A 23,384-nucleotide genomic window follows, 5' to 3' on the forward strand; every position below is an offset into this window, starting at 1 on the left:
TTTTAATTTTGAAAGTAATTTTAAAGGTTATGGGAAAGTTCCAAAGATAGTACAGAGAGGTGTTCCTGATAATCTTGACCGTTTCATCTCTGTCAACTTCTTATGTTACTGTGGTCCTAAACTAAGAAACCACATTGGTGCTGTTCTACCAGCTACGCTCCAGACTTGATTTAGATTTCACCAGCTTTTTCCTTGCCAGGATCCTGTCTGGGTGCCACATTACAATTTAGGTACCGCTTGCCTTTTGGTCCATACAGTTATAAGGAATATCGTTGATTTTAAAAAGGAAGGAAATAGGTTTTTTTTAATGGCATTAAGCACTTCAGCTTAAGTTTAAGAAGCTGCTCTCTAAGTCTGCTTGTGGTTTGAATCCTGATTGCCACCTAAAGTTGTATTGTATGAGTATACTAGGTATCTGACTTTTCTCAATTGTAAAAATAAGAATATTGATAGGTGCTAAACTTACTGCCTTAGTATTTGATTAAATGATATAGTTAACTGTCCAGTCCTCTAATAATAGAGCCTGACAGAGCTTCAACAAAAAAATAAAGCATTTTGTTATTAGCTGTTTAAGTTTGTTAAGTCAGAACACCTGGAGAAGGAAATGGGGCAACCACTCCAGTACTACTTTGCCTAGAGAATCCTGTGGACAGAAGGAGCCTGGTGGGCTGCTGTCCATAGGGTTGCGCAGAGTTGGAACATGACTGAAGTGACTTAGGGCAGCAGCAGGCAAAAACATCCATACTTGTCTTTAGAAAAACCCTTCGAGAGAAAATCTGTCATGGGCCTGAGCTCACCTTGGCACATCTTCTGTTGATAGGAAGCAGATGGGATTGACAGATTTATGCTGTTGTTGAATAGACTCACCAAGATCCACAATGCCCCCTCTAGAGAAACTGTGCAATGTAGAAAGGAGAGGGGGAATTGTGCACGTATACGACATGTCCTTTGTTGAAATTTTATGACTTGACTTTCTTTAAAGATTTTTTGGCTAGAGGTCGCTTTGAAAATTGTTTTGCCTTTTGATATTTGTTATTTTTGGAGAAGTAGAATTTCAAATGAGTTAATCTTTGATTGAAGCAATTTGAAACAGGTGCCTGTCACAGAATGAGTGTTACGGAAGTATTTACTTATTTCTTCGGTGCCTCAAATAAGATAAAAACATTATAATTGCTTGGTTATAAGAAGCCTCTGTATCTCCAGTTAAATTTAATCAAATATAATAAGAGGTGAGAGGACGACCATGTAACCCCTTAGATTAGTCACCTGGTTGTCCCTGAGATGGTAGGGTTTTTGGTTGCTGACGCAAAGAAAGCGCTCTGGCAGTCTGCCCCCTCAAACTGTTGAGAACAGCAAAAGATTCTTACCCTTGCCAATGGAGGCTGAATAAAGTGTGAGTGATATTTAAGCATTTGTAAATCATGAAGAAGTAAAGGCAAAATGAAATGGCTCAGGAAATTTTTTTTTCCTACATGTTTGCAATTTAAATATCATTATGAATGACAAATATAATATCCTCTGAGCCACCCAGGAAGCGCAATAGTATCTAAGTACCAAAACAGCTCAGAGAAATCTGACAGCTGCAGCCACTGTTTGATTATCTTCTGAAAGCTAAAACACATCTGTTTCTCTCCTCCTCTGTTATCTTGAATGCCTTAGGGGCCCTTCCTGCTGCTCTCTGATAATTCTGGTTCACAGTAGAGTCAGACTAGGTCACACAACAGTCAGGAGAGCATTTGTCTAGTGATCTCCGAGACAACTCAGAAGTTTGTAACTTTCAAGCCTGAGGAAAGTAGCTGTGCCCTGCCCTCCTTGTAGAAACTGCCTAGTAATCTGTCTTTATGGGATTCTCTGACCTAATTTCTTTATGAATTCTGAAAAATCATATAATATCATTCATAGGAATTCTCTTGCAATGCTGACTATGTAAAATGGTACAACCATTTTGGAAAGCAGTTTGCCAATGTCTTAAAAATTTAAACATACCTACTGTGTGATCTAGTCATTCCACTTCTTTGTTTACTCAGGAGAAATGAAGCCATATATCCAGAGACAAAAACTTGTCCAGAAATTTTTTTAGCAGCTTTCTTTGTAACTACCAAAATCAGAAACCACTCAAATGACCAAGAACTGTTGAATGAATAACCGTTTGTATAAACAGCCTATGGAAAAACCCTAATGAACTTTTTGGCCAACCCAATAATATATTCAAACAGTAGAATATTACTCAGCAATAAAAATGAATAGACTGTTGATACATGCAACAGCATAATTAAAATAAACTCAAAATAAGTATGCTGAGTGAAAGAAACCAAATATAATAATAATACAAAATAATACAAAAAGGAATTCATATTATATTATTCAGTTTATACAAAATTCTACAAAAATGCAAGTTAATCTGTAGTGCCAAAGCAGATCAGTGGTTGCCTGAGGACAGAGGGCGAGAGAGCAGGGACAGGGGAGAGGTTGCAAATTATAAACTGTTTGTTTTATACAATTGCAGTATGATTCCTTTGAAGGAGTGGTTCAATTTTTGGTACCCTGTTTAATTATTTTTCCTGGCAATTTAATAAAGTATCTCCTAGAAATAATCTAATTTTTTTCAAATACATATATTTTTAACTGTAGAGAAAACAATCTCATTTTTAATATTTGTATTGAATTTTTGTGCTGAGGGCTAAAAGTTAAAATCAGCATTTGGTTTAGAAACATAGTCTCCAGTTATATTCATACTTATTTTCCTGTGTTAAATCGATAGTCTTTGTGAAATGAGATAAAGGATCTGCTATCTTTCCGGTGACTGTAGTTCAGCACCTACGATTTCTCTCCCATTTAGTTGGGAAAATCTATATTCATTTTCAAATAGTAGAAACACTTAGACCAAACTGAGCTTTTATACCAACTTTTTTTTCTTTTTTTTTAAAGAAAACTAGTTGACTTTGTCCGTGGAATAAACCCTCCTCTAAGATTTGATTCCATCTAGTTGATTTAAAATCACATGGTGTTATGACCTCTCAGTATATTAATAAAAATAAGAACATGCTTAGAAATTGTCGGTCTTCTTTCACTATTATCCCTAATGTGGTTCTGAGTGGCTCATCTTTTTCTTTCTGTTCTTCCTTCAGGTCCTCACATTGTGGAGCCTTGTGGCAAACCTTCGCTCACACCTAATAACTCGTTCTCCAAGGTAAGTGAAAGACCACCTTCTTTAGATACCTTCTTTAGTATTGATTTTAGATACATGTACTTAGTAAGCAGATTTTATTTTCTTGGGCTCCAAAATCACTGCAGGTGGTAACTGCAGCCATGAAATTAAAAGACACTTGCTCCTTGGAAAGAAAGCTATACAAACCTAGACAGTGTGTTAAAAAGCAGAGACATCACTTAGCTGACAAAGGTCCCTGGTGTCAAAGTTGTGCTTATTCCAATAATTGTGTATGGATGTGAGAAAGTGAAAGTCACTCAGTCGTGTCAAACTCTTTGCAACCCCATGGACTATACAGTCCTTGGAATTCTCCAGGCCAGAATACTGGAGTGGATAGCCTTTCCCTTCTCCAGGGGATCTTTCCAACCCAGGGATCGAACCCAGGTCTCCCACATTACAAGCAGATTTCTTTACCACCTGAGCTACGAGAGAAGCCCATGGATGTGACAGTTGGATCATATAGAAGGCTGAACACCAAAGAATTGATGATTTCAAATTGTGGTGTTAGAGAAGACTCTTGAGAGTCTCTTGGACTGCAAGGAGATCAAACCAGTCAATCCTAAAGAAAACCCTGAATATTCATTGGAAGTGAAAGGTTGTTGGTAAATCATGCAAAGATGCCAGGATTCTTGGCCTCTGAAGCAGAATTCAATCTGGGGCCCAAGACGAGACTTGATCACTCAGAGCTTTTGTGTAATAAAGTTTTATTAAAGTATAAAGGAGATAGAGAAAGCTTCTGACATAGACATCAGAAAGGGGTAGAAAGAGTACCTGCTTGCTAATGTTAGCAATGGAGTTATATACTCTCCAGTGAATCAAAAGAATGTCTGGAGGTTGTAAAGATCTCACCAGACCAACTCCCATAATTTACATTTTAAGATAACAGGATTAGCCAGAAGGTTTAATCCAGAGACTATCCTCAGGCAGGATACATTATTGTTATATAGACCTACTCCCATAATTTACATTTTAAGATAACAGGATTAGCCAGAAGGTTTAATCCAGAGACTGTCCTCAGGCAGGATACATAATCCTAAGGAATGTAGAGGGTAAAAAAAAAGTTTGTCCTTTCTTCCTCCTTGAGAATTCCAGACCCCTCTCTCCTTGGGGACCCCTAGACTTCTTATCAACCTGCCTAGGAAATGACTCATTCCCCTCTTTTCTTTTAGGAGAATTATGTTGCCAAGGGAAAAGGCGTCATTTTCATTCCATAACTACTTCCTGCTGTTTAGGGATGTGGTCCCTATATTGTTGAGGCAACATATTCTCCTAACGCTCATATTGAGGGTCTCTGATCCAGGGGCCCCAAGTAATAGTTGGAGGAGGCTGGTGGCACCGTAGGAGCTTGGACAACCATTTGTAACTTAAAAACTAGAAACAAATCCAATTACACAGTTACAAATGCAGGAAACAAACAGCAAAAATAGAACAATCAGAATTATCGTAATTAAGATAGTTTAAAAGTCACGTTATGTCCATAGTTACATCAGTCCTTCTTAGGATTGTTAGATGTCATCAGTTGAAGAAGAAGCATCACATATGATTGTTGTCGAAGGTATTCGCAGACTTGGAGAAAGTCTTTTCCTTGAAGTGGAGATGTCCACCATGGGAAGCCTTCCACTGACGAAGAAGGCCGTGCTCCACAGACCCAGCAGTTAGATTGATTGTGAAATGCTGAGTAGGAGTGAGCCCAGGACAGGAAGGCATTGTCTTGAGGATCAAACGGCAGACTCTGGATTTTTAGAGTCAGCAGAAGTAGGCTCACATAGATTATCAGGCCCATCTTTGGGCTCATCTAGACAGTCCCATTATGGAAGCGGATCGGGAAGAAAGTGGGCCAGGGGCTTCAGTAAGTACAGCGTAAGTTGCCCCAGTATCTAAAAGGAAATTGACAGATTGGCCCCTCACAGTTATTGATAGTCTGAGTTCCTCAGGTGTAATTAGGGCGGGAGCTTGTGTGGGGACCTTCAAGTCCTGAGTCCAACCCGTGAAACCTACGCCTCTGGGGGCAGTCTCTCTTCCAGTGTGGTCCTTTGCAGACGAACATGGAGCTGGGGGTGGCTTAGGTGCCTGAGGGCAATTCCGCTTCAGATGCCCCTCCTTTCCACAGTAATAGCAAGCCCATCCCTTTTCACCTGAGTCCCTCTGGGCATTTTTCTCAGGCTGTTTAAGAACAGCCATTTCAAGGGCTTCTGCCTTTTCCTTTGTCTTTTTCTGCCTTTCTTTTCCTCATATTCCCTACCATAATAGACTGTCTGAGCCAGTTGTAACAGATTATCTAAAGACTGATTTGGTCCATACGCCCATTTCAGTAGCTTACGGCAGATACCTGGAGCTGACTGAGTGAGAAATCTATCTTTTAAGATCACTTTTCCCTCTTCACTTTCGGGATCAATCTCAGTGAATCTTCAAAGGGCTTCTCTCAGTCTATCTAGGAATTTACTAGGAGCTTCCTTCTCCTCCTGTTCTATGTTTGCCAATTTGCCATAGTTTAAAGGCTTAGAACGCGCCTGCCTGAGTCCTTCAAGAATACACCTAACAAAATGACTCTGATCCCATCCTCCTTTAGCTGTGTTGTAGTCCCAGTCTGGTTCTGTAGTTGGGACCACCTGATTCCCAGTGGGGAGGGTGGTTATCTCATCCTCCCTCTTCCCTACTGATTCATTATCAAATCATTCATCTACATAAGTGACCGCTTTTCCCAAAACTCGAGTTTTTGAGTAGGGAGTCAGCATTTGTCCCAAGATATACATCACATCCTTCCAAGTAAGGTCATAAAGCAGAGTAACACCTTTAAAAGCTCTAATATATTTTTCTGGGTCCTCTAAATAGTCTCCTATATCCTCCTTGATTCTTTGTATTTCATGATAAGAAAAAGGCTTATTAACTCTCATAGACTGATTATTTCTCCCAGTGGGTGCTTCATGAAGAGGCAACAGCTTGTGTGGCTGTTCCTCAGTCTCTCTGGCTGCTCTGCGCATATGATCCCAGGGATAAATTGGAGAAACCTGCTTTTCTTTATCTCTTTGTCTCCTGTCTTCCATCTCATCTAGCAAAGTAGGAGGACTGGAGGGAGCTGGAGGAGTCACCCTTAGGGTGACTAAGGTGTGACAAATCTGTACCCTTAGGACATAAGTCTGACATATTTCGCAGACAGAAAAAGGGCAACACATAGACTACTTCTACCCATTTCCCTTGTTTTCTACAGAACCAGTCTAATTGTAAAACAGTTTTATACTTAAGAGACCCTCCAACCGGCCATCCTTCGCCATCCTCCATTGTATACCGTGGCCACGCAGTATCATGTAGGAAGACCAGGTGTGTCTTCTTTAAGCCCTGGGAATCAAATCTATCCCAGTTTTTCAGGATACAGTTCAAAGGAGTGAGGCTGGAATTGTTAGCTCCCATCTATAAGAGAGGAAAAAAGGGACCAGGGCCATCTTTCTACCGGAGACGTCCCTCCCTGCTCTAAATGGGGGTGTAGACAGACTTTACACCAAAGCTTTCCTTCCCTAGTCGGACTTAGTCTGTCCCTTACTGACACAGGCGACCTACTCGTCCCTCCCAGTTCTACAAAGAGACGTGGTGGAGATGCACCGGGGGTAGACCTGAAGGCATCCCTAACTGCCGTCCAGCTCCTCACCATTAAAACCTTGCTTGCCTCTGAGGCCACCCGGGGTGCAATCAGAGTAACCTTCCGAAATGCCTCCCAGGCTAAACCGCTGGGAGAAACGTTCGTCACCTGAGTGCCTATGCACGACCCTGAGTATATTCTGACCACAATAAGACTGATAAAAACATAAAACTGAAATGTTTCTTCCAAGCATCACCACACCAGTATAAGAGCCTCCTCTGGCCCACTAAGAGCCTGTGTTACCAAAGGAAAAAAACCCATTGTAGTTTCAATCTGAGTAACCTTTAACCTCAGAGATGCTCTTGTAGCCAGAGCTCCATCTAACTTCCAAACTTTCGATTTCTAGTGAGGCTAGGTGCTTCCTGGCTACCAATCCAAATTTGGGACCTAAGTCATAGTACACAGTACCAGCATAAATCACAAGTCTCTCTCTCTCTTTTTTTTTTTTTTTTCACAAGTCTCTTGGAAGTCTGTGATCCAACAGATTAGATTCGTACTTCTAATTTCCAAGGAGTTATGAAATGGTCAAAGAGACCGAAAAGTTTGACCGAGAAAGGAGAGTTCAGTCCACATGTTTTGCCCATTTCTGGTCGGTCACCGAAGGAGATGTTGGGTGCCTCTTGGCATTGGCAGGTCGGTATAAACCCCTGACAGGTTTCTGCCATAAGCCGTATGAGGTCACCATGGAACCGCAGAGCAGGGCTCCTCACTTGCTTCACGCAGGGTGTTTCATTCGTTCACGCAAAACACCGTAGAGTTAGTAAAGTACAGCAGAAAACATGTTCGCTAGGAGAACAAAAACTAGAGCTCCAAGCATCCTTACCTTGTCCTGAAGGATCCCAGACAAGCCCCCAAGATGAAAGGTTGTTGCTGAATCACACAAAGACGCTGGGATTCTTGTCCTCCAGAGGAGAAGAATTCAATCCGAGTCCAGAGACGAGGCTTGATCGCTCAGAGCTTTTGTGTAATAAAGTTTATAAAGGAGACAGAGAAAGCTTCTGACATAGACATCAGAAGGGGGTGGAAAGAGTACCGCTTGCTAGTGTTAGCGATGGAGTTATATACTCTCCAATGAATTAAAAGAATGTCTGGAGGTTGTAAAGACCTCACCAGACCTACTCCCATAATTTAGCCTTGGAGTACAGAATGAAGCAGGGCAAAGACTAATAGAGTTTTGCCAAGAGAATGCACTGGTCATAGCCCTCTTCCAACAACACAAGAGAAGACTCTACACATGGACATCATCAGATGGTCAACACCGAAATCAGATTGATTATATTCTTTGCAACCAAAGATGGAGAAGCTCTATATAGTCAGCAAAAACAAGACTGGGAGCTGACTGTGGCTCAGATCCTGAACTCCTTATTACCAAATTCAGACTTCAATTGAAGAAAGTGGAGAAAACCACTAGACCATTCAGGTATGACCTAAATCAAATCCCTTATGATTATACAGGAGAAGGCAATGGCACCCCACTCCAGTACTCTTACCTGGAAAATCCGATGGACAAAGGAGCCTGGTAGGCTGCAGTCCTTGGGGTTGCACAGAGTCAGACATGATTGAAGCGACTTTACTTTCACTTTTCACTTTTCATGCATTGGAGAAGGAAATGGCAACCCATTCCAGTGTTCTTACCTGGAGAATCCCAGGGACGGGGGAGCCTGGTGGGCTGCCGTCTATGAGGTCGCACAGAGTCGGACATGACTGAAGCGACTTAGCAGCAGTAGCAGCAGCATGATTATACAGTGGAAGTAAGAAATAGATTTAAGGGACTAGATCTGATAGATAGAATGCCTGATGAACTATGGACAGAGGTTCGTGACATTGTACAGAAGACAGGGATCAAGACCAACCCCATGGAAAAGAAATGCAAAAAAGCAAAATGGCTGGCTGGGGTGGCCTTACAAACAGCTGTGAAAAAAAGAGAAGCGAAAAGCAAAGGAGAAAAGGAAAGATATAAGCATCTAAATGCAGAGTTCCAAAGAATAGCAAGGAGAGATAAGAAAGCCTTCCTCAGCTATCAGTGCAAAGAAATAGAGGAAAACAACAGAATGGGAAAGACTAGACATCTCTTCAAGAAAATTAGAGATATCAAGGGAACAGTTCATGCAAAGATGGGCTCGAAAAGGACAGAAATGGTATGGACCTAACAGAAGCAATAGATATTAAGAAGAGGTGGCAAGAATACACAGAAAAACTGTACAAAAAAGATCCTCACGACCAAGATAATCACAATGATGTGATCACTCACCTAGAGCCAGACATCCTGGAATGTGAAGTCAAGTGGGCCTTAGAAAGCATCACTACGAACAAAGCTAGTGGAGGTGATGAAATTCCAGTTGAGCTATTTCAAATCCTGAAAGATGATGTTGTGAAAGTGCTGCACTCAATATGCCAGCACATTTGGAAAACTCAGCAGTGGCCACAGGACTGGAAAAGGTCAGTTTTCATTCCAATCCCAAAGAAAGGCAATGCCAAAGAATGCTCAAACTACCACACAATTGCACTCATCTCACACACTAGTAAAGTAAGGCTCAAAATTCTCCAAGCCAGGCTTCAGCAATCCGTGAACCATGAACTTCCAGATGTTCAAGCTGGTTTTAGAAAAGGCAGAGGAACCAGAGATCAAATTGCCAACATCCACTGGATCATCAAAAAGCAAGAGAGTTCCAGAAAAACATCTATTTCTGCTTTATTGACTATGCCAAAGCCTTTGACTGTGTGGATCACAATAAACTGTGGAAAATTCTGAAAGAGGTGGGAACACCAGACCACCTGACCTGCCTCTTGAGAAACTTGTATGCAGGTCAGGAAGCAACAGTTAGAACTGGACATGGAACAACAGACTGGTTCCAAATAGGAAAAGGAGTAGTCAAGGCTGTATATTGTCACCCTGCTTATTTAACTTCTATGCAGAGTATATCATGAGAAATGCTGGGCTGGAAGAAGCACAAGCTGGAATCAAGATTGCCAGGAGAAATATCAATAACCTCAGATATGCAGATGACACCACCCTTATGGCAGAAAGTGAAGAGGAACTAAAAAGCCTCTTAATGAAAGTGAAAAAGGAGAGTGAAAAAGTTGGCTTAAAGCTCAACATTCAGAAAACTAAGATCATGGCAAATAGATGGGGAAACAGTGGCTGACTTTATTTTTCTGGGCTCCAGAATCACTGCAGATGGTGACTGCAGCCATGAAATTAAAAGATGCTTACTCCTTGGAAGGAAAGTTATGACCAACCTAGATAGCATATTCAAAAGCAGAGACATGACTTTGCCAACAAAGGTCCGTCTAGTCAAGGCTGTGGCTTTTCCAGTGGTCATGTATGGATGTGAGAGTCAGACTGTGAAGAAAGCTGAGCACTGAAGAATTGATGCTTTTGAACTGTGGTGTTGCAGAAGACTTTTGAGAGTCCCTTGGACTGCAAGGAGATGCAACCAGTCCATCCTAAAGGAGATCAGTCCTGGGTGTTCATTGGAAGGACTGATGATGAACCTGAAATTCCAGTACTTTGGCCACCTCATGCGAAGAGTTGACTCATTGGAAAAGACCCCGATGCTGGGAGGGATTGAGGGCAGGAGGCGAAGGGGACGACAGAGGATGAGATGGCTGGATGGCATCACCGACTCGATGCACATGAGTTTAGGTGAACTCTGGGAGTTTCTGATGGACAGGGAGGCCTGGTGTGCTGCGTTCATGGGGTAGAAAAGAATAGGACAGACTGAGGGACTGAACTGAAGATAATGGGATTAGCCAGAAGGTTTAATCCAGAGACTGTCCTCAGGCAGGATACATTATTATTGGAGAAGGCAATGGCACCCCACTCCAGCACTCTTGCCTGGAAAATCCCATGGACGGAGGAGCCTGGTAGGCTGCAGTCCATGGGGCCGCTAAGAGTCAGACACGACTGAGCAACTTCACTTTCACTTTTCACTTTCATGCATTGGAGAAGGAAATGGCAAGTCACTCCAGTATTCTTGCCTGGAGAATCCCAGGGATGGGAGAGCCTTGTGGGCTGCCGCCTCTGGGGTCGCACAGAGTCGGACACAACTGAAGCGAATTCGCAGCATATAGACCTACTCCCATAATTTACATTTTATGAGAACAGGATTAGTCAGAAGGTTTAATCTAGAGACTGTCTCAGGCAGGATACATAATCCTAAGGAATGTAGAGGGGAAAAAAATATTTTGTCCTTTCTTCCTCCTTGAGAATTCCAAACCCCTCTCTCCTTGGGGACCCCTAGACTTCTTATCAACCCGCCTAGGAAATGACTCTCTCAGAAGGACTGATGCTGAAGCTTCAATACTTTGGCCACCTGATGTGAAGAACTAACTCATTGGAAAGGACCCTGATGCTGGGAAAGATTGAGGGCAGGAGGAAAAGGGGGCAGCAGAAGATGAGACGGTTAGATAGCATTACCAACTCAATGGACATGAACTTGAGCAAACTCCAGAAGATAGTGAAGGACAGGGAAGCCTGGCATGCTGCAGTCCATGGGGTCACAAAGGGTCAGACATGACTTAGCAACTGAACAACAACAATAGGACTTAGTAAGTAACTCACACAGTGGAAAGCCCAACACAAGTAACCCTTCATCACTGGGCACACATTCAGCTCTTGGTGGTGGTGTGACTAAGTCGTGTCCAACTCTTGGGAGCACATGGACTGTAGCCTGCCAGGTTCCCCTGTCCATGGGATTCTCCAGGCAAAAACACTGGAGTGGCTTGCCATTTCCTTCTCCAGGGGATATTCCCAACCCAGGAATCAAACCCGGGCCTTCTGCATTGCAGGCAGATTCGTTACTTAGTGAGCTACAAGGGAAGCCCACATTCAGCTCTTAAATAGGCTAATTACTTACATAGATAGCTTTAGTGCTGTGATTTTTTGATTAACGTGCACAGTTCTTTTGGTTGTCTCTTAGATATCCAGAAGAGAAGATGTAGTTAAGAGTGGGTTAACGTTGACCAGCAGTGACTCTCAAATGACAAGTCTCTAATACTGAGGCAAAACTAGTGGCAAAAGAAACAGGCTTACTTGAAAATGCTTCACTACATAATAAAATGAAAGAACCTGAATCATTTAAGATTAGGATAGAGAAATCTGGAGGTGATTTAACATAACTGTTTTAATATGTAAATAAATTCCACTTCCAGCTCTTTGTTTAAGGCTACATGTGTGCCCATTTGTCTGGTTAACATTTCTTTTGACTTTCTGGCATGTAATGTATGGGACTTCCTAGGTGGCGTGGTGGTAAAGAATCTGCCTGCTCATGCAGGAGATGCAAGAGATGTGGTTTCAGTCCCTGGGTAGGGAAGATCCCTTGGAGTAAGAAATGGCAACCCACTCCACTGTTCTTATCTGGGAACTTCCATGGACAGAAGGCTATAGTCCATGGGGTCGCAAAGAGTCAAGACACGACTGAGCAGGCACGCACACATGTAATGTACACAGCTCACACTGCATCTTTATTTTGTGGAATTGTTTTATCTCAGACACATCTCCTACAGTCTCTTCAGAACCTCAGTACTTGAATGTTTTTCCTCTTAAAATCCAGACCTGAGGCATTTCCCTCCTAGTAATCTGAAAATCTTATCAGCTCAACAAGATTTCTGGGAGTGAGCTGGGTTTAGTGAAGGAAGAGATAATGAATTTACTGACCAGAAGCCCCAAATTCGATGCTTTTCATCTTGCTGTGTTGTCTCAAACTTGTGACATGGTTTAGCATGTCAAAATGATTAGGACACAAAACTAAAACTTTCTTAGTGTCTGTATGTTGGTAGATTAAGACATGGCTACACATTATGTTCTGTTTATTCAGAAGGTCTCCAATTTCACATAGCTGAAGCAACTGAATTTCCATGTATTTCTAGTATTAGTCGTGCCGTGTAGTGCTTATTTTCTTTGTAATTATCACCATGTTGTTGAAAGGGAGAAAGGGTAGAGTTTCTGTTTAGATTAACATAAAACTCTAGAAATTAGAACTTTTGTTATTTGTGATTGCAAACATTTTTGTTGGAATTAAAATCTTCCAGGAGGGCTCCCAAACAATATTCTGTCCTGGAATACTAATGTCTGTACTATGAATTTCTCATGTAGAACAGAGTTTTATAACCCAATGAGATTTTTGGCTTTATGTAACCACTGTTTGAGGCTTCTCATATGGCTCAGTGGTAAAGAATCTGCCTGCCAAGCAGGAGATGAGGTTTCAATCCCTGGATTGGAAAGATCCCCTGGAGGAAGACATAGCAACCCACTCCAGTGTTCTTGCCTGGAGAATCCAGCTGACAAAGGAACCTGCCAAGCTACTGTCCATGAGGTCGCAAAGAGTCGGACACAACTGGGAGACTAAAGAACAGCAGCAACCACTATTTATAACTTTATCCTTGCATCTACTATCCTTTTCATTTTAATTTAAAAAGTAAAATCTTTAGAGCAAACCACCTTTTATTTGTATAAATTATTTTCATTTATTCAAATCAACTTAATTTTGCATTTTTTCCCCTAATCATCTTTCTTTTTATAGGTTGCATGCCATGAAGTGCTTCACAATTAACCATTAAATTTTAAAAGTTACATTCCATTTAATAATTACTTTATAGTTACAAATCCATTGCTCTTTTCTTGGAGCCAAGATGAGATTTAGATTAGATTTGAAAATCTTTACAGCCAACAGTTGATCAGGTCACTAAATCAAAGACTATCCATGAAACAACTTCATAGATACTTAAAAGATTGACTTTTATCTTTGACAAAGGAGACAAGAATATACAATAGATTAAAGACAATCTCTTTAACAAGTGGTGCTGGGAAAACTGGTCAACCACTTGTAAAAGAATAAAACTAGAACACTTTCTAACATCATACACAAAAATAAACTCAAAATGGATTAAGGATCTAAATGTAAGACCAGAAACTATAAAACTCCTAGAGGAGAACATAGGCAAAACACTCTCCGACATACATCACAGCAGGATCCTCTATGACCCACCTCCCAGAATATTGGAAATAAAAGCAAAAATAAACAAATGGGACCTAATTAAAATTAAAAGCTTCTGCACAACAAAGGAAACTATAAGCAAGGTGAAAAGACAGCCTTCAGAATGGAAGAAAATAATAGCAAATGAAGCAACTGACAAACAACTAATCTCAAAAATATACAAGCAACTCCTACAGCTCAATTCCAGAAGAATAAATGACCCAATCAAAAAATGGGCCAAAGAACTAAATAGACATTTCTCCAAAGAAGACATACAGATAGCTAACAAACACATGAAAAGATGCTCAACATCACTCATTATCAGAGAAATGCAAATCAAAACCACTATGAGGTACCATTTCATGCCAGTCAGAATGGCTGCGATCCAAAAGTCTACAAGCAATAAATGCTGGAGAGGGTGTAGAGAAAAGGGAACCCTCTTACACGGTTGGTGGGAATGCAAACTAGTACAGCCGCTATGGAGAACAGTGTGGAGATTCCTTAAAAAACTGGAAATAGAACTGCCATATGATCCAGCAATCCCACTGCTGGGCATACACACTGAAACCAGAATTGAAAGAGACACGTGTACCCCAATGTTCATCGCAGCACTGTCTATAATAGCCAGGACATGGAAGCAACCTAGATGTCCATCAGCAGATGAATGGATAAGAAAGCTGTGGTACATATACACAATGGAGTATTACTCAACCATTAAAAAGAATACATTTGAATCAGTTCTAATGAGGTGGATGAAACTGGAGCCTATTATACAGAGTGAAGTAAGCCAGAAAGAAAAACACCAATACAGTATACTAACGCATATATATGGAATTTAGAAAGATGGTAACAATAACACTGTATACAAGACAGCAGAAGAGACACTGAGGTATAGAACAGTCTTTTGGACTCTGTGGGAGAGGGAGAGGGTGGGATGATTTGGGAGAATGGCATTGAAACATGTATAATATCATAAATGAAACGAGTCGCCAGTTCAGGTTTGATGCACAATACTAGATGCTTGGGGCTGGTGCACTGGGACGACCCAGAGGGATGGTATGGGGAGGGAGGAGAGAGGAGGATTCCGGATGGGGAACACGTGTATACCTGTGGTGGATTCATTTCGATATTTTGCAAAACCAACGCAATATTATAAAGTCTAAAAATTAAAAAAAATAAAAATAAATAAGTAAATAAAAATTTTAAAAAAAAAAAGATTGACTTTTTTCCCATTTCCCTCAACTTCTAAGTTTAGTAGTACTATTTAACTTTTCTGAAAAAATTCTATGGAAGATAAGTCCCATAAAGTAAGTTTAGGAGATGTACAAGAGATGTAGTTTAGGAGATGTAGTCAAGTAAGTTTAGGAAATAGTACACGATGCATTTATCTTTTGACAACTCACAGTTTATATTAGTATTATGAGAATTCTTGAAATAAAAATCTTGGTTTAATGTTGTTTAATCTAGTGTGTCTAGACATATTTGATGATGGAAAGTCCCATCCCCTTTGCACCGGTATCATTGCACTGGTATTTCCTGGAAGCGCTGATGCAATGTGGGGAGATAGAAGAAGGATTTTCTACTGAGAAAGACGGGGAGAAGGACATGGAGGGCCAATGTGCATTCTCTACCTAATCCCGGAAGTTAGTAAAATAGTGAACTAATGATTTACTTTGTTTTTTTTTTTTTATTTTAGGTTAATGGAGAAGAAATCATTGAAATTTTGTACCCTGAAGGAAAATGTTCTACTTATCAGATGAAGGAATCAGCAAACCTGATTCTGTACAAAGGTAGTTTTCCAAGTCAGCCATCTAATTACTCTAAGTGCCCTAATAATTTTTAAAGAAATTTCTTTAAAATAAGTTTTAAAGAAATATTGGTAGCCTTTCTTATTTGCCTTACATGCTCCTGTATTTTACAAGGAAAGATTGTTGTTCAAAGAAATAAAAGAATAGCATAAAATTAATACTGTTAGCTATACTACTGTACAAATTTCCAGTATTCATTCTCACCTCTTAAGATTAAAACAATTTTTAATTGCTTGAAGAAAGAGCAGTTTTATTTGATAATGTTTCTTGTATTCTTTGAAGCAACAACTCACAAGCTACCTAATAACAAATTTTTTCTTAAAGATGCTTGGGCTGCCCTATTATTATATATTATATATCCATAGTCTTTGTAACATCTTTAGTTGACCTTCTTTAGTTTCTTTTATAAATTAATAATTTAGGACTAGTTTAGGGAAATAAAACATTAAATTATTAATATTTCATGAAAACCTGTATCACACACATTGATTTTGGTTTATTCAGTTGCATTTGTGTGGCCTTTTGTCTTAAGAGTCAGAACAGTTCTAGAAGTAAAAAATGCTTTCCCTGTCATTGATGCTTTTTTGGAGTAAATGCTTAAGATTTGAAGTACCTGGCATGTTATATGTGCCACATGGTCTCTTTCTCCTATCAGTATTTTTTAAAGTAAAACCCCATGTCGATTACTGTTTTTCAAGAATCTGATGGACAAGAAGATGAGAACTACGATGATCCTCAAGAAGCTGAAGTTATCCAGTCTTTGCTGGATGTTGTGGATGAGGAAGCTCAGAATCTTTTAAACCAAAATAATGTAGCAGGAGATGCCTGTGTTCCAGGTAGATGAACCAGAATGAGTAAGTTAGTACCCTAAAGGATACTGGAAGGCCTCTACAGAGCATTTTAATTCCTCTTGGCCCATTTCTCTTGCCCAGGTGCATTGAAAGCCAATGAGAAGTTATCTGAAGAGAGAGCACAAGATACATACTGTGATGGTTCACCTTTACCTGAAGATTTTACAGAGGTGAGGATAATACCTAGGTAGACACTGTGATGCTGTATCTTGTTAGAATTCTCTGATAAGGTCTTACCTCTCCCAGCCTACCAGTTTCCCTTCTAAATATTACAGATAATATCCTGATGGCTGGTTAGTAACCTCAGTTACTCAGAGTTAGAACTGATATCTTTTACTCATTTTGCAGAAAGAACTTACCTTTAAATCATTTAACCTCTTTTGGTGAAGGTTTCCATTCAGGAAAAAAGTGCCCGAAAATCTTGAATCTTTTTTTTTTTTTTTTTTGGTATCTTTATTATTGTTGCACCAAATAAAAGTTGGTAATTCCAAGATCCCATTCCAGTTAATACCTAACCTAGGTAGGAAATTTGATTTTTATCCTTGAATGCTTGTTTTCTTCTGTCTTTCTTGAATTCTTGGTCTTAATTATCATGAAAACATATATTTTCAGTTATTCCATGGCTTTTGCTGTGATCGGCCTGCAATTTCAATTGAGACATGTTTTAATAGATTTGGGCAGCTGGCTCATTCATAATACATTAGATTAGTTGGATCCAAGCTAATAAAAATAAGCTGTCCAAGAATTAGTATTCTACATATATAAATTTGTTAAAATTTTTAAGAAAATAAAACTCAAAAGTTGGAATCATCTTAGATTCATTTTCTTGTTGCATTTGAGAGTCATCCTATGCCAAATAGTTACATTTAGAATGAATAAACAACAGGGTCCTAATGTGTAGCACAGGGAATTATTTTCAATATCCTGTAACCATACTGGAAAAAAATACTAAAAAAAAGAATGTTTCCAACAAAAAGTCATCCCATTCCAGACAAAGTATTACTATTCAAATTTCCTTAAGCCAAAAGAAGAAAAAGACAGAGAAAGAAATAATTTTCAAAATGTAATGATAAACTTATTTAAGACTAAGGCTTCATATTTTCTGGGATATTGAGCAGACTAAGAAAAGAGCATGAAATAGTGGATAAATAATATGTTGTTGTTCAGTCTCTCAGTTATGTCTGACTCTTTGCAACCCCATGGACTGCAGCATGCCAGGCTCTCCTGTCCTTCACCATCTCCCAGAGCTTGCTCAAATTCATGTCCATTGAGTGGATGATGCCATCCAACCATCTCGTCCTATATTACCCCCTTCTCTTCCTGCCCTCAATCTTTCCCAGCATTAAGGACTTTTCCAATGAGTCAGCTTTTCGCATCGGGTGGCCAGAGTATTGGAGCTTCAGCATCAGTCCTTCCAATGAATATTCAGGGTTGATTTCCTTTAGGATTAGCTGGTTTGATCTCCTTGCAGTCCAAGGGACTGTCAATAGTCTTCTCCAGCACCACAGTTTGAAAGCATCAATTCTTTAGTGCTCAGCCGCCTTTATGGTCCAACTCTCACATCCATACATGACTACAGGAAAAACCACAGATTTGACCATAGGGACCTTTGTCGGCAAAGTGATGTCTCTGCTTTTTAATACACTGTCTAGTTTTGTGATAGCTTTTCTTCCAGGGTGCAAGCGTCTTTTAATTTCCTGGCTGCAGTCACCATCTGCAGTGATTGTGGAGCCCAGAAAAATAAAGTCTTTCACAGTTGCAGTTGTATCTCCATCTGTTTGCCATGAAGTGATGGAACTGGGTGCCATGATCTTTGTTTTTTGAATGTTAAGTTTTAAGCCAGCTTTTTCATTCTCCTCTTTCACCTTCATCAAGAGGCTCTTTAGTTCCTCTTCTCTTTCTGCCATAAGGGTGGTATTGTCTGCATATCTGAGGTTATTTCTCCCGGCAATCTTGATTCCAGCTTGTGCTTCACCCATCCTGGCGTTTCACATAATATACTCTGCATATAAGTTGAATAAGCAGGGTGACAATATACTGCCTTTATGTACTCCTTTCCCAGTTTGGAATCAGTTCATTGTTCCATGTCCAGTTCTAACTTGCTTCTTGACCTGCATACCGATTTCTCAGAAGCCAGGTCAGGTGGTCTGGTTATTCCCATCTCTTGAAGAATTTTCCACAGTTTGTTGTGATCCACACAGTCAAAGGCTTTGGCATAGTCAAAATAATACATAAGCCTGCTCAAACTAGGCATCACTGTATCTATATGAGTCTGATCTTGCTCATTGTTTGAGGATGATTTCCCCTCACAGGTCTTTTTAAACTTCCTAATGAGCATCTTCAAAATTGTCAAAACCAAGCTGCTTTGGATTCTTACTATGTATGCACCCACACACAGTCTTATATACACTTGATTATTTTCATTAAAAACTTACAAATAATTAATGTGTGTAAATAAAAGGAAGTGTTTATCTGTTTGGTATGTATTTCCTAACCTTAAAAAAATGACTACACAAATATTGGATAGCTCACAATATATCATGCTGTAGTGTTTTTACGTAAGATGCTGTTCTTTTGTACTATTAATAATTATAGCAATAAGCTCTTTGTAAAAGGCTTTCTGAATATTTTAAATCATACTGACTTTAATCATATTTTATTAATAATACTATTTAAAATATGCCTTGCAACATATGTTCTGAAATCTCTTAACTAAGGCCATAATGGCACATCTCTCTAGACAGCATATTAAAAAACAGAGACATTACTTTACTGACAAAGCTCCATATAGTCAAAGTTATGGTTTTTCCAGTAGTTATGTATGGATGTGAGAGTTGGACCATAAAGAAGGCTGAAGATGTTTTCAAATTGTGGCACTAGAGAAGATTCTTAAGAGTCCCTTCGACTGCAGGGAGATCAAACCAGTCAATTCCAAAAGAAATCAACCCTGAATATTCATTGGAAGGACTGATGCTAAAACTGAAGCTCCAATACTTTGGCCACCTGTTGCAAAGAGATGACTCATTGGAAAAGACCCTGATGCTGGGAAACATTGAGGGCAGGAGGAGAAGGGGGAAACAAATGATGAGATGGTTGGATGGCATTACTGAATCAATGGCCTTGAGTTTGAGCAAACTCTGGGAAATGAAGTGAAGGACAGGGGAGCCTGGCATATTGTGGTCTATGGGGTCACAAAGAGTCGAACACCAGTTAGTGACTGAACAAAAACAACCCTTGACTACAATAGTCTCTCCCTGTCTCCCATCCACAGTTCCACTTTAAGAGATCTCAGTTACCCACAGGCAACCTCAGTTAGAAAATGTTAAATGGAAAATTCAAGAAATAAACAATTCATAAATTTTAAACTGCATGCCATTTTAAGTAGTGAGATGAAATTTTACGTGCTCCATCCCACCCATAACACAAATCATCACTTTGCCCATAAGTCAGTTAGTAGCCATCTTGGTTATCGGAACAACCATTGCAGCATTGAAGTGTGTAATGTAACTTATTTATGTTTCTATAACTTATTGCACTTAATAATGGCCCTGAAGTGCCAGAGTAGTGATGCTGGCAGTTTGAATTCACCAAAGAGAAGCCATAAGTGCTTCCTTTAAGTGGAAAGATGAATGTTCTCTACTTCATAAAGGAAGAAAAAAATCATATGCCGAGGTTAGATCTGTAGTACGAACAAATCCGTGAAATTGTGAAGAAGGAAAAAGAAATTTGTGCTACAAGTTCTGTTGTTGCACTTCAGACTGCAAATGTTATGGCCACCGTGCATGAAAGTGCTTAGTTAAGATGGAAAAGGCATTCAGTTTGTGAGTGGAAGACATGAACAGAAGACAGTGTTGAGTACTGTCCGCGGTTTCCGTCATTCACTGGGGGCTTTGAAACAAATCCCACTCAGATAAGGGAGGGGATTACTGTGACTCTTAGTAAAGTACTTCAGGCCAGTGTCTGTGTCCTATTTATGAATGAAGGAATGAATGCCAGTCATAGGCATTATGGTAAATTATCATCTAATGTTTCAAAACTGAACTTGTTGGGTTATTTGGGGGATAACAGGGTTAGAAGGGACGTCAGGGCTTCTGTCCATTTTTGCTTGTGCAGTCTAGTGGTCAGTTTGGGAGATGTACACGTGCAAGTGGCTCAGGAGTAAAGAATCTGCCTGCCAATGCAGGAGACACAGGAGATGCAGATTCAATCCCTGGGTCAGGAAGATTCACTGGAGGAGGAAATGCCAACCTACTCTAGTATTCTTGCCAAGATAATTCCATGGACAGAGGAGCCTGGAGGGCTACAGTCCATGGGGTCACTCAGTCAGACACGACTGAGCAGGCACGCACACACACACAAACCATATATAGATGAACTTTGCAAAATTAGTGAGAAATCGGTTAATACAAGTATCAATATAGTGTATGTCAAACTGGGCTTTAGTTATTTTAATGTTGATAATAACACTTTACTCTTATAAAAGGCTTTATACTTTGCAAAATGATTACACACATGGTAGATTCCTAGATCAGGATTATGGTGGGGAATAAGAAATCCAAATGACTTTACTTGGAAATCAAGTTTTAGACCAGACTAAAATTTTCAACTCTTAAAAACAGATAAGATCTAAGAAGCTTTGTTTTTTTTTAGTTGTCAGTGGATTAAAAACAACCTACTTTTTTTTTTCCTCCATAAAAGTTCTGTGTTTCCCTCAGATCAATTGAAAATTATATCAGAGTAACTTAATTATAGATACTTTTTAACTCTACAATATCTATAACAGGGCAAATAAACATGCAATTACAAGTTGTGATAAAGTCTATGAAGTTTAGAAAAGAAAATGCTTGAAAAGAGAATAACCAAGGAGAACTGTGTTTAGCCTGGGTGGTAGGAAACGTCCTCAGAAAATAAAGACACTTACACTAGTAAGGAAAAAGTGAAAAAAGATGAGTGATTTTGAAGAGCTCAAGAAAGGCCCATGAGTTTAAAGTCTAGTTAGGGAAGGCGAGAGTAAAACCAGAGGCAGACAGAAGCCAGATAATGCAGAGTCTTGAAGTGAAAGAAATTTCCAGTTAAGATAATTTGTTCTGATGAAGATTGAGACGTAAGATTAACCATGTAAAAATTCCACTTGGCATCTTTTTCTGAGTGTAGCAAAATGCTTCTTCAAGACTTGGGTCTCTGGGACTCAGCTAAACTATGAACTAATTAATTTGTGTTCCCTAAAGAGACACCCTTTACTTTAAAAGGGCAAATATGGTATTACTTATGTGTGCAATCTGAAGTATGATACAAGTGAACTTACTTACAAAATAAAAACAGACTCACAGATAAAGAAAACGAACTTATGGTTACCAAAGGAGAAAGGGGTTGGGAGTTGGGATTACTGAGTTTAAGATGGACAGATACTGACTTTTATATATAGAATATATAACAACAAAGACCTACTATATAGCACAAGGAACTATATTCAGTATCATGGAATAAACTATAATGGAAAAGTGGTTTTATATGTGTTTATAGATATATACACATTTATATGTATATAACTGAATCACTTTGTTGTACGCCAAAAACTAAAACAACATTGTAAATCAACTGTACTTCAATTTAAAAAATATTTTTTAATAAATGGGCAAAATAATTTAACACGTTGGAAATTTTAGATTTTAAACTGTTGTTCAGTTGCTAAGTCGTGTCTGACTCTGCAACTGCATGGACTGCAGCATGCCAGGTTCCTCTGTCCTCCACTGTCTTCCCAGAGTTTGCTCAAACTCCATGTCCATTTAGTTAGTGATGCTGTCCAACAATCTCATCCTCTGTCATCCCCTTCTCCTCCTGCCTTCAATCTTTGCCAGCATCAGGGTATTTTCCGGTGAGTCAGCTCTTCACATCAGGTAGCCAAAGTATTGGAGCTTCAACTTCAGCATCAGTCTTTCTAATGAATATTCAGGGTTGATTTCCTTTAAGATTGACTAGTTTGATCTCCTTGCAGTCCAAAGGACTCTCAAGAATCTTCTCCAGCACCACAGTTTGAAAGCATCAGTTCTTCGGCACTTAGCTTTCTTTATGGTCCAACTCTTACATCCATATATGACTGCTGGAAAAAACATAGCTTTGACTATATAGACCTTTGCCAGCGAAGTGATGTTTCTGCTTTTAATACGCTGCCTAGGTTTGTCATAGCTTTCCTCCCATGGAACAAGCATCTTTTAATTTCATGGCTCAGTCACCATCTACAGTGATTTTGGAGCCCAAGAAAATAAAGTCTATCACTGTTTCCACTCTTTCCCATTCTCTTTGCCATGAAGTGAACTCTTAGTTTTTTGAATGTTGAGTTTCAAGTCAGCTTTCACTCCTCTTTCACCCTCATCAATAGGCTCTCTGGTTCCTCTTTTTACTTTCTTGCCATTAGAGTGGTTCAGTTTCAGTTCAGTTCAGTCGCTTAGTCGTGTCCAACTCTTTGCGACCCCATGAATCGCAGCATGCCAGGCCTCCCTGTCCATCACCAACTCCCGGAGTTTACTCAAACTCATGTCCATCGAGTCGGTGATGCCATCCAGCCATCTCATCCTCTGTCGTCCCCTTCTCCTCGTGGCCCCAATCCCTCCCAGCATCAGGGTCTTTTCCAATGAGTCAACTCTTCGCATGAGGTGGCCAAAGTACTGGAGTTTCAGGTATCATCTGCATATCTGAAGTTGTTGATATTTCTCCAGGCAGTCTTGATTCTAATTGTAATCCATCCATCCTGGCATTTCTCATAATGTGCTCTGCGTATAAGTTAAATAAGCAGGGTGGCAGTATACAGCCTTGACATACTGCTTTCCCAATTTGGAACCAGTCCGTTGTTCCATGTCCGGTTCTAACTGTTGCTTCTTGACCCACATACAGGTTTCTCAGGAGACA

At 39.8% G+C, this 23,384-nt stretch overlaps 2 protein-coding genes across 7 annotated transcripts in view; both read left to right on the plus strand.

Moving 5' to 3' along the window:
* The window catches only part of PPM1B (protein phosphatase, Mg2+/Mn2+ dependent 1B), a 316,707-nt gene that overhangs the window by 33,538 nt on the left and 259,785 nt on the right, over window positions 1-23,384 (plus strand).
* The window catches only part of LOC132342076 (tyrosine-protein phosphatase non-receptor type 13), a 41,467-nt gene that overhangs the window by 2,884 nt on the left and 15,199 nt on the right, over window positions 1-23,384 (plus strand). Inside the window, exons 2-5 of the mRNA XM_059891597.1 lie at window positions 3,096-3,190; window positions 15,516-15,609; window positions 16,326-16,463; window positions 16,560-16,648. Of these exons, the coding sequence (XP_059747580.1) occupies window positions 3,096-3,190; window positions 15,516-15,609; window positions 16,326-16,463; window positions 16,560-16,648 (416 nt within the window). The remainder of the gene's footprint in view (window positions 1-3,095; window positions 3,191-15,515; window positions 15,610-16,325; window positions 16,464-16,559; window positions 16,649-23,384) is intronic.

This window comes from Bos taurus, chromosome 11 (genome assembly GCF_002263795.3).
Source record: "Bos taurus isolate L1 Dominette 01449 registration number 42190680 breed Hereford chromosome 11, ARS-UCD2.0, whole genome shotgun sequence".
NCBI lineage: Eukaryota > Metazoa > Chordata > Mammalia > Artiodactyla > Bovidae > Bos > Bos taurus.